The sequence below is a fragment of the Rhinoderma darwinii genome, chromosome 3, assembly GCF_050947455.1.
Source record: "Rhinoderma darwinii isolate aRhiDar2 chromosome 3, aRhiDar2.hap1, whole genome shotgun sequence".
Classification (NCBI taxonomy): Eukaryota; Metazoa; Chordata; class Amphibia; order Anura; family Rhinodermatidae; genus Rhinoderma; species Rhinoderma darwinii.
The window spans coordinates 249644990-249657449 of NC_134689.1; the positions used below are offsets into that span (position 1 = coordinate 249644990).

Below are 12460 nucleotides of genomic sequence, written 5' to 3' on the forward strand. Positions count from 1 at the left end.
AAGTAGAAAGCCATGATTTCCAGTTGCCATTTCATCATTGACAACAGTTGCAGAAATCAGCGACACGAGGTGGCGACCATGTTGGTGAGATCAAATATTTTCTAGTGTTTGTGATGACATTCTTAACTCTCCATTATAGATCTACAATACGAGTTCATTGCAGATAGAGCATAGTGCGGTTTTATACTAACCTGTGCAATTCCACCCACAAACTTTGTCTTCACAACAACATCATCATCCTCTGCTTTGCTGAAGGCCGCTTTCTGGGCCGCTCTGACTAGATTATCAGATGCCCGCTTCACAGCGTTGCCAGCAGCCTGTACAGAAGGTCAGGTGTGGAAAGAGAGAGATTATTAAGTGGGAAAACAGAAACAATGAAGGCGGAAGATAGGAAGTGAAGGGCAGGTTAGAGTAAAAGAAAAATAACAAAAATTTGCCAATTTAACAGAACCAAAAATTAAAAACATGAAATGAATGGGCTTCCCCAATTCCATTGTGAGCTTTGCTGTTAGCTTCTCTTCTCAGATGCATGTATTTATGTATTTGCTATAGCATTGATAGCCTAATCATATTTATATTCGTAGATCTACTATTAAAAGAAGGGTCCATGTTCCGTGTGAAAGTCAAGCCTAATCCAATGTAGATTTGAGCACACTACCTGGAGTCTCCTCATGGCTTCCGAGTCTTGGTCAGCTTTCACCTTGCAGGCGACCAGAAGTTGGGCAGTCGATGCTGCTACTTGCTTGGCAGAGGAGATCAGTTTCTCCTCACTGGCGTGGCCCTGCACTGAGGCGTTAGCCGATTCGCACAAGTTGCTTGTTGCCGCGGCCACCATCCTGGCCTAGAAGAAGTCAACAGTGGCCAAATGACCAGAAAAAGGAAATTGTTGCCTGCAGTGTAAGACGGCTGCAGTCTGTGTAAGAACCTATACAATGTTAGTGGAGCTATATTCGCTACTGAATCTACAGGCCACAATATATTCTTTGTTTAGTATGTTATGTTTAGTATCACAAAGCTTACAATCTAAATTGGAAGTTGATTGGCTGGCAAGGACAGGAGGATCAGCTTCTGCCTTTGCCTTAGCATATTTGTAATGCATGGTGACTTTCTTGGTTAGATATGATGCTTGGTGCATTGTTAGGAGGAACCTAGTTTTAATGGTTGGCAAGTGCAACGAGTTGCGATAAATTCGTTTCTGATTAGTAGGGAAATGCAGTATTGAGATGATGCTGGTAAGTAAAAAGGGAATCAAGCATCAATGGTAACTTCAGAGGTGGTTGTATTAGTTTAAGGTTTTACAGATTTTATTTTCTACAAGCAAGTAAGCATATATAACAGGAACACAACTCAAAGGAGAAGCAATGTATGGTGGCTCATGGCCAGGTTCTACATAATGTGACATTAAAGGGATTGTCCGGTTTCAGCAAATAAATGTTATTTTTTTGTAAAATTAAAAGTTCTACAATTTTTCAATATACTTTCTGTATTAATTCCTCTTGGTTTTCTAGATGTCTACTTGTTGTTAATCAGTAGGAACATTCATGGTTTACTTCCATTGGATAACATTCTGTCCATGGTCATGTGATGGACACACAGGTGCTGGGATTGTTAGAAGACACAGCTCTGATAACTGAACTGTAACGAGCCATGCACCTGTGTGTCCATCACATAACCATGGACAGAATTGTACCCACTGGAAGTAAACAATGAATGCTCCTAGTGAATGACAACAGAGATCTTGAAAACCATGAGGAATACAGAAAGTTTATTGGAAAATTGTATAACTTTTAATTATACAACAAATACCATTTATTTGCGGAAACCAGACAACCCCTTTAAAAAAAAGTATATGTATGACATAGAAAAACTACTTACAGCGGAAATGAGTCCCTGTGACCACTGACCATCATCAGCTGCATTAGCAGCTATTGCCCCAACCTGCAACAAAAAGCAATAAAAGTAATGTTATACATTAATCAGGATTCTTCACAAGAGGACAAAGGACAACTGGGAGCGACTAAAAGAGCGCAAGCTCTGCAAATCAAATACTAGTGGTAACAAGAGAATACCCAGAAATAAATGTATATATATATGTACATAAATAAATGTATATGAGGAAAATGATGGGGAGGTGCTTTACACAGCACTTGTAGCTAAGAAGGCCATTATTTGGTTGACACTTATAGAGCTTTGACATTTAGCACCATATATCCCATTCTGCTCTGCATTCATTTACTGTAATAATCTCCGCTACCTTTGCTCATAGACCTCGAATACGAATCCACAAGTCTTTCATCTAAAGGTAGTATTTCATGAGTGCCAACTCTAAACAGCTTTTCAATGTTGCAGCCAGCCAGGGATTTCCCTGGTATTCGGGTTAGACTGGTCATATAACCACTCACTGGACACCATCCAGGAGAAGATAAAGCTGTGGGTTACCAAATACTAAGGAGGGATTAACCCACTTCAGACTCATGCAGTTCTAATGACAAGGTCAGGGGAAGCCATTTCTGCACCTTATCAAGTCTCATACTGTCATTCTGCCCTTGCCAAGCACCAGTGATGATTTTATATTGGCAAAGAGACACAAGTACATCGACAAATACTACTTGGCTTGGACATGAGGGAGGAGAGGGAGAGTACAAGAAATGACCACATTCTTGACATTGATCCTAATATATAATATGCAGTGATCCTGCCTGATGGCAGGCAATATAATATAGTTTGTCCTACTAACTTTTCAGCTAACTCCTTCAAGTCCTAAAGTCAAATAAGTCCTTCTATTCCTAATACTCCAATGCACGCCATCGTTTTACTAAATAAAGCCTAGGCTCAGAACCTGTTCCTCTAGGGCAGTGTTTCCAAACCAGAGTTCCCAGGAGCCTGGTAAGGGGTTACCCACAACACAGTAGCAAGGCCTGTCACTTTTACAGTAGATATCTGTGAGTCACTTATTTCTCTCTACGTTGGTAAAAGAAGTCACGCTCATTTCCTTGCTAGCGGCGGACGTCGCAGCACAGCGTAGCTCCTGTTCATACTAAACGCAACCCGGTAAAGCTGATTCATTATACCTATGTTTATTTTTTTATTCTATTTTTTTCCATGCAGCAGAAAAAGTATTTTCTTTTACAGTGTACAACTTTTTCAAATGAATGTTGCTCATATTAGTTTCCTATGTATAATAAGATATGATTCGCAATATCTATAACATATGAGTAGTTTTGTTTAATTTTTTGATCATATATAATGCAGTATGTAGAACATTTGTTTATATTGATATGATGATTTTCATATTAGCTAAGATTTTAATTTTTGATGGTGATGACATCAATATTGTTATTGGTTGTTAATAGAAAAAACTTCTTTATTAATTTTACAGACTGTTTGAAAAAGGTCTGGTTATTTTGACCGAAACGTCACATTGTCTAAGTCTGTGGATTGCAAATAAAATTATTCTTTAAACAAAGAATTTTTGGAGTGCCAGGTTTTCTTCCAAAACTTTTACAGTAGAGATAGCAAACTGATCTTAATTTGCTCAAAGAACACTTGGGAAAACACAACTCAGACAGAATCCAGAATTATACACGAGGGTGAGTAAAAATTATCCGCGCTCCGGTTATATTAAAACTTCTGTTCGCCGCACTGTCTTATCAGCGCTTTCCGTACGAGGTCGCTGTCTCCCCAGTCACTGCTGTGCAGGTTTGAACGTCCGTTTATTTGTGAGTTTGGTGTGAGGAACCATGGCTGCCCCACTTGTGAATTGGTGTCTGGTGCCGACATTTATCGAAGACTGTGAACAGCAGGGAGAAAATATTTTGTCGCAAAGAAGTGTGTATGAATGGATAGTCGCACAAGTGTAAGCCACGAAGGAGCCGGATGTTCGTCCATGACGGATGACAACATTGATCGTGCACGTGAACTGATTCTATTGGATAGGCTATCACCTGTTTGGTCCCGTGAAAGAAGCCCTAGGAGGGCGAAGAGTTACGTCTGTGTTGTGATGTGTTGAGTAAAACACCACATGTTAAATCAACAAATATGAGAGGTTGTGTCCACAAAATAAACACGTAGGACTCGAACGGGTCATTTGTATATGGTTGGAAGTATCTTTAAATCTGAAAATGTATGACAAATACTGTATTTTTCAGGCTATAAGATATACCTGCCTATAGGAGGTACTCAGGTTTCATACAACAGAAAATAGGGGAAAAACTTTTCATATGAATTTAAAACCGGTGGTCTAAGGAAATGGGGGGACTAATGTCACTAACTTTGCTGGTCTAGGTTAGTGACTTTCTTGTTGTTCTAGGATAGAAGAGGTGGTTAATATTTTATTTGATAGTGGTCAAGGAAGAAGTATGGAGTCATACCTGTGGTCTAGGTTATATTAGGGGGGGGGGGTTAATATATTTTCACCGTGCCCCCGACGTCTTTCTCTTACAAGTCAGTCTATCAGGTTACGAGGTGCCCTGTGTGTTTCTCCATTTATGCCATGTAAATAGTTATGTGACATCAGAAAGGCTACCTTACTAAGATTCAGTTTTCAAAAAGATTTGTGTAACTGCACAGTTAATATATATGAAAGACAAAGCAGTTCACTAACACAAGCACAAAACTCACGCACACAAACACAATGAAACCAGATATTTACATTGATTTACCACTTTCACTAGTTTGGTCAACAAGACTCTGATGACAAAGATACTATAGGGTAAGAAGTTAGAGGGACAAACCTTATGACACTTTCATTAGTGGTCATATTACTACCACCCCTCTTACCTTGCCTTGTGCCACCAACTCTCTCTGTGCCGCTGAGGCAGACTTCACCAGTGCACTTGTGGCAGCTGCGATTGACTTCGCCGCTTCTAGGATCTGTTCCTCAAAGTCAAGAGTCTCATCTGCCTGCTAAAATACAAAAAGAGGTTGTATTAAAAGGCGGTTGAGAAAATTCCGGTTGATCGTAAAAAGAAAGGTGACCATCCTGCGGTAGCTCTCTAGAACCCAGCACAGCCCTGGAGCACACGCAGGACACTGTAGCAATATGTTTGATATATAGTTGAATGAATTAACAACCTAATATATCAAACATATCAGACAGAGGCTGCAGGAGAGGGTTCTGGACCGATTCCACAGACAGAAGGGGACATGGATTGGATGTGGCTCTCCGTCAGGAAAATCCTCTAATTCGGGGTACATTTTACAACAGAGACGGTTGTGGTTAATCCACACGTTTGTTAGTAAAACTAGTAATAATTTCTGTGTGCACAAACAGTTGCAAAGGGCTCAGGCAGTCACTGTACAGCAAGTGTGATAAAACATTTATATTCAGGGCCGGGTTTATGAAAATAAAATGTCACAAAAGTTATGGATGAGATGGTAGAAGTTACGTGGACACTAGGACTTTACAATTGACACTTACTCTCGGCTTGGCTCGTGGTTTGAGCTGTTCCAGTTTTTTAGCTGCTGCCTCAATAGAAGCTGCAGCCCCAAGGAGCTCTGTCTCAGCAATCACTGTAGGATCTTCAGGGTCAACCCATTCTGTACCTGGAATCACATTAAGATGTAACACAGGAAAAGGCAAGACATTAAATATTAGGCAATCCTGGTCCATAAGGGGAGCGGATGGTTTGGAAATAAAAAAAGGGCGGTCTAGAGAACCCCGTGAAGAAACATACATAGAACTCTGCAATTTATTTTCTGTTTTCTCTTTAGGTTGTCTTCTAAACAATGGCTCAAAAATACAGAGATGAAACCCCTTTGGCACTGCTCGAGAAATCACAATACCAACATTGATATAAATGGCCCTTTGCTTAGAATGTTGTGACAATTTCGAGTAACAAATCTCTGAGAAGTGCCAAAGGGGTTAACCTCACTAGAGCTCTTTTGTTCTGGAAATCAGTGGGGGTCTGAGATCACCAAAGTTGCTCAATATGTAGATTTAAGCTGTAAATTAATATTACAAATTGGAGCTACACTTTAACCCCTTAAGGTTGTGGCCTAGTTTGAGCCTTAAAGGGTAACTAAACGTTCAACAAAACTTCTGACACGTCAGAAATATTGATTGGTGGGGGTCCGAGCATGGAGACCCCCACCAATCGTTAAAATGAAGCGGCAGAAATGCTCATTTACACAGGGCAATTATCAAGCGTTCTATGAATGCTCATCTCCCCAATAATCGTCCAGTGTAAAACCCCCTTAAAGAGACTCTGTCACCACATTATAAGTGCCCTATCTCCTACATAAGGAGATTGGCGCTATAATGTAGGTGACATCAGTGTTTTTTATTTAGAAAACTATCTATTTTTACCACGGTAGGAGTGATTTTAGATTTATGCGAATTAGTTTCTTAATGGACAACTGGGCGAGTTTTTACTGTAGAACAAGTGGGCGTTGTACAGAGGAGTGTATGACGCTGACCAATCAGTGACCAATCAGCGTCATACACTTCTCTCCATTCATTTAGTAAGCGCATAGTGACACTGCGTTATTCACACTGTGCTGTTTTATACTGACATATTAACATTACTGAAGTGTTTAGACAGTGAATAGACATTCCTTCCAGCCAGGACGGGATGTTTATTCACAATCCCGGCACTTTGGTAACGTTTCTGTAGTACTTACAGCAGAGCAAGCTTAATCTTGCGAGATCTCACTGTAAATGACAGGTTACAGCGAGATTACACTTGCTCTGCTGTAAGTACCACAGAAACGTTACAGAAGTGCCGGGATTGTGAATAGACATCTCGTCACGGTCTAAACACTTCAGTAACGTAAATGTGTCAGTATAAGACAGCACACAGCAAACAACGCAGTGTCACTATGCGCTGACTAAATGAATGAAGAGAAGTGCATGACGCTGATTGGTCACTGATTGGTGAGCGTCATACACTCCTCTGTACAACACCCACTTGGTCTAAAGTAAAAACAGGCCCACTTGGGCATTAAGAAACTAATTAGCATAAAGCTAAAGTCGCTCCGAAAGTGGTAAAAATAGATTGTTTTTCTAAATAAAAAGCACTGCTGTCACCTACATTATAGCGCCGATCTCCTTATGTAGGAGATAGGCCACTTATAATGTGGCGACAGTCTCTTTAAGCCTATTTTTAAAGAATTCTTGGTGAGGTTTTTTTAATTTTCTTAGTCATTATCTCTTTTTAAAAATAATCCTAAAATCTTGCAGTTTCCACAGTGGCCACGAAGCCTCAGAATAGACTCACACTTCCTGTTCTGTAGAGATCACTTCTCATTAGTCAACTCATTATCATCACAGGCAGGATTACAATGAAATGTAACACCTAATGATAGGTAACACAAGATCCAGCATTAACAATAGCTGATGGACACAGCTCCCTGCATAATGACCTCTGCACAGGTCAATGAGCATCCCTACAAAACGCCCCTATAGAAGTCAATGGGTCCTCTCCTGTTCACAGGTTCCTATAGTCCATGTGACTGCATATCTCTAAATTCTCTAAACCGTAGCTCAGGCAAGATGGCTGCCCCATAATCATGTACAGAAAATAGAATAAAAAGATCTACAATCAAAAAATAAAAACCGATTAGAAAAAAAAGTATATGTTTCACTATCTGGATTAATTAGGAAAATAAATAAAAAATATGGAAGTTATTGATTCTAGAGTCCTGGCGTTTGTTCATACTGGAGGGGCGGTCAAAGGTCGTCTGTCTAGGATACATAAAATGGGAATGTTTATACGTGTTAATGGGCTTCCAGGCAGATCAAAATGGAACAGAGAAATAACTTAAGTTACTCCAATAGATTGGTTATGGTCTACAAAAATGTAAAAGTTAGCTCCTATCATTTTTCACATTGGACTACTCAATGGTTAATATTGAATACTACAGACTATTCCCCTAATAGATTGGTATTAACCCCTTAATGACCAGGCTACTTTGCACGTTAATGACCAAGGATTATTTTTTGTTTTTTCACGGTCGCATTCCAGGAGCCGTAATTTTTTTTTTTATTCTGTCGTCAAAGCCGTATAAGGGCTTCTTTTTTGCGGGACGAGTTGTATTTTGTAATTGCACCATTTTTAGATGCTTATAATATATCAATTAACTTTTATTTACTTTATTTTAGGAGAGAATTGAAAATAAGCAGCTATTCCAGCAAAGATTTTCACGTTATAAATTTACGCCGTTTACTATGCAGCGTAAATAACATGTTAACTTTATTCTATGGGTCGGCACGATTACGGGGATACCAAATAGGTAAAGGTTTTATATGTTTTCCTACGTTTGCACAATAAAAACCCTTTTAGAAAAAGATTACTTGTTTTGGCATCGCCGCATTCCAAGAGCCGTAACTTTTTTATTTTTCCATCAATGTGGCCGTATGTGGACTTGATTTTTGCGGGTCAAGGTGTCGTTTTCATTAGTACTATTTTGGGGTACATATAGATGAACTTTTATTTAATTTTTTATGGGGGGAATGGGAGAAAAGAGAAATTTGCAGGTTTTTTTTTTTGGACACCGTTCAACAGTTTAATTAAAATGTTAGTTTTATTGTTCAAGTCGTTACGATCACAGGGATACCATATATATGTGTAGGTGTTATTTGTTTAGACACTTATTAAATAAAACTTATTAAATAAAACCACTTTTTGGGCAGTTTTATTTTATTTTGACTGTAAATTGTTTTTGTTTTTTTTTAACAAACTTTATTTAACTACTTTACATTTTTTTTTTTAGTCCCACCAGGGGACTTTACCATGCCATCTGCTGATTGCATATATAATGCTTTAGTATACTTCGTATACCAAAGCATTATTGCCTGTCATGGGCAAATAGGCATTTGCTGAAGGCGGACCTAGGGGCCTTTGTTAGGCCCCTGGCTGCCATGGAAACCTGACGGCGCCCCGCAATTTCTTTGCGGGGGCGCCAATGGGGTGACAGAGGAAGCTCCCTTCCTCTGTCAAACACATTAGATGTCGCTATTGACAGCGGCATCTAATGGGTTAAACTGCCGGAATCGGAGCGCGATTCTATTCCGCAAGTTGCGGCAGGAGCCAGGCTGTGTATAACAGCAGTTTTGCGGGAACTAGCACCTGCACAAGACAGATATATCCGTTCGTTGTAAAGGGCCTTAGTTTGACCTCGGAATGCCCAAATGTTTTTCTAACAATGCAAATCTTAGTTCTAAGGCACTCCTAAAGAAATTGTAAATATCTGGAAACCCTCATTTTTCGCTAACACAACAAATAATAAATATGCAAAGATGCAAAGTGATGTCAATGTGTGATCAGTTTTCATAGCACCATAAGTGTGCATCCTGCCTAAAAGATGGAAAAAAAAATTTCTGAGGTTTGTCACTTTACAATAAAATGCTAAAATGTTTTACAATGAGTTCATTCCTCTAAATTTTATATTGCATGATCTGAGCCATAAGGTGGTTCATGTTGGTCAGTATTAAAGAATCCTACTAGGTTTGGTTTGTTGTTCTACCATCCCCAGGTAATGGGCAGGAAATGGTCAGTGTCCCCAGTGATTGCTGTAGGCTTAGGCAAGAAAAGTGTTCAGTCATCTGAATGCCGCTCTCTGATGCATTGCGTTATGGTCCTGAATTTCAGAACCATGAGAATTGCAATTTAGGGTTAATTTTTTCGTTTGACTTTTTGTTTTGGGAACTCACTCTGACGCTTCATCTACACAGCGGTATAGTGAAGTAACTTTGCAAGTTTTACACTACTTCCGAATTCTATTGCAGCGTATTTATGGTATTGTATGCAGGCAACAAACTAGGCTCAATTCCATGACAGATCTGTTTTACGGAATCCCAATGTTAGTTTCTGTTTTTCTTTTCATTACTGCGTGGGATAATGTAGCAGCTTACACTATTCTGCCTGTCAAAACACAATAGAAACCTAAAGTAGTTTAAGTTAAAGAGATATTTAGGCTTAATGTAAATAAAGCTTAGAAAAGTTCTGTAGTGTCCTCATCAGGGGCGTAACTAGGAAAGACTGGGCCCCATAGCAAACTTTTGACTGGGGCCCCCCCTCTGCTGGGAATCACACAACCCCCCCCCCCTTGTAGATAGTGCCTCCCTATAGATTCCACCACACAGCGCCCCCCTATAGATAGCACCATACACAGCCCCCTGCAGATAACGCCATACAGCCCCCCTGTAGATAACGCCATACAGACCCCCTCTGTAGATAACGCCATACAGCCCCCCCTGTAGATAACGCCATACAGCCCCCCCTGTAGATAACGCCATACAGAACCCCTCTGTAGATAACGCCATATAGCCCCCCCCCCCAAAAAAAAACGGCCTATAGTTTGTCCTACAAAAGACATGCATCCCCTATCCACAGGATAGGGGATACATGTGTGATCGCTGGCAGCGATAAGGAGAACGGGGGACCGAAAGTCCCCCGAAGTTCTCCATGACTAACCTCGGACTTCCGGCGTCTGCGCAGTTCAATAAAAATGAAAGGAGCGCTAGTCACGCATGCGCACAAGCGCGACCGGCGCTCCATTCATTTCTACGGAGCTGCCGACACAGACCCCGGAAGTCTGAGGTTTGTCATGGAGAACTTAGGGGGGACTTTTGGTCCCCTGTTCTCCTCATCCCTGCCAGCGATCACACATGTATCCCCTATCCTGTGGATAGGGGATACATGTCTTATGTAGGAACAACCCCTTCAGTGGCGTCGCGCTGTAGCAGCTATAGCGGCTGCTAGCGGAGCCTGCGGCCATGGGAGGGGGCCGTGCCGGCGGGTGCCACGGGCCCCCTCATGCTGCAGGCTCTGTAGAAGTCGCTACGGCTGCTATAGCGGTAGTTACGCCACTGCGTATAGGTTTGTACGGCGTAAAACTACAGCTCCCAGCATGGCCTGAACAATGGTAAGGATATGCTGGGAGATGCGGTTTCACAAAAAAAATCCTATCACCATCATCTCGCTGCAGATCATACAGTGACTACATTACTGATTAGAGGCAGAATAAACATTTACATTAAGTGACTCACCGGTGACGTCTCAGATTGTAGTTCTTTTCTTCTCCCTCCGGTTCAGACATCTATGATGGATTTCTCCCGGCCATGACCCATTTCTGCAGTTTTCCGTTCAGATGTCTTCAGCTTCTCACTTTTAAAACATTTCTGCTCCTATAAACAAAGTTAAAATTCTCAACACATCTAAATATAACTGTCACAAACACACAACATGCCCCCTGTAGATAGTGACCTACATAGAAGCCCCTATAGATAGTGCCCACATATGGACTCCAGAGCTGCAAGGCAATAGTGCTAACCACTGAGCCACCGTGCTGCCCTACATATAGCTTCCCCTATAGTTAGTGCTCCACGTATAGCCCACCTCTGTATATAGTGTCTCACATATAGCTCCCCTGTATATAGTGTCCCACATATAGCCCACCCCTGTAGACTGTGCACTACATATAGCCACCCTGTTGCTAGTGCCCCACAGGTAACCCACCCCTGTATATAGTGTCCCACATATAGACCCCCCTGTATATAGTGCCCCACAGGTAACCCACCCCTGTATATAGTGTCCCACATATAGACCCCCCTGTATATAGTGCCCCACAGGTAACCCACCCCTGTATATAGTGTCCCACATATAGACCCCCCTGTATATAGTGGCCCACATATAGACCCCCCTGTATATAGTGGCCCACATATAGACCCCCACCTGTATATAGTGGCCCACATATAGAGCCCCCTGTATATAATGGCCCACATATAGAGCCCCCTGTATATAGTGGCCCCCACCCCCACATATAGACCCCCCTGTATATAATGGCCCACATATAGAGCCCCCTGTATATAATGGCCCACACAACCACATATAGACCCCCCTGTAGCTACTACCCCACATATAGACCCCCCTGTAGCTACTGCCCCACATATAGACCCCCCTGTAGCTACTGCCCCACATATAGACCCCCCTGTAGCTACTGCCCCACATATAGACCCCCTATATATAATAGCCCACATAAAGATGACCCCCCCCCACTATAGATAATGCCATTCACATTTTTATGAGGGGAAAAAAAAAAACTTGACATACTCACATTCGCCGGTTCCCACGCTGTTCACTGGCGATGCAGACATGCTCTCTTCTGAGCATGTCTGCAGGAGCTGAACGAGCGTCCTCCAATGACGCCGATTGGCGGGGCAGAATGACTTGCCCCGCCAATCAGCACCTTCCAAGCATGGAAGCGGCGCGATGATGTCATCGCGCCGCTAGCCAATCAGTGTCATTGTAAGGCACTGGATGGTCAGGCACGGAACATGCCCGGCCATTCAGTGCTAATACATGTATTTGGCTGCCGCTAGCACTGGGGCCCCCTCCGGTGCTAGCGACACCTACAGGCATGAGAGGGCCTGTGTAAGGCTCGGCGTCGCGGGCCCCACAGTAGCGGCGCTACCGCTGTAGTAGCCATAACGGCTGCTAGCGGCGCCACCGGGCCCCCT

The 12460-nt window shown here is 42.0% G+C and overlaps 1 protein-coding gene across 4 annotated transcripts in view; it reads right to left on the reverse strand.

Annotated features, from left to right (window-relative positions):
* The window catches only part of TLN2 (talin 2), a 218796-nt gene that overhangs the window by 1178 nt on the left and 205158 nt on the right, over window positions 1-12460 (reverse strand). For all 4 annotated transcript variants that reach the window (XM_075857700.1, XM_075857698.1, XM_075857699.1 and 1 more), the window contains 5 exons: window positions 5420-5544; window positions 4780-4905; window positions 1876-1938; window positions 659-841; window positions 192-317 (listed from right to left, as the gene is read on the reverse strand). In XM_075857700.1, coding sequence (XP_075713815.1) covers window positions 192-317; window positions 659-841; window positions 1876-1938; window positions 4780-4905; window positions 5420-5544 — 623 coding nt within the window. The remainder of the gene's footprint in view (window positions 1-191; window positions 318-658; window positions 842-1875; window positions 1939-4779; window positions 4906-5419; window positions 5545-12460) is intronic.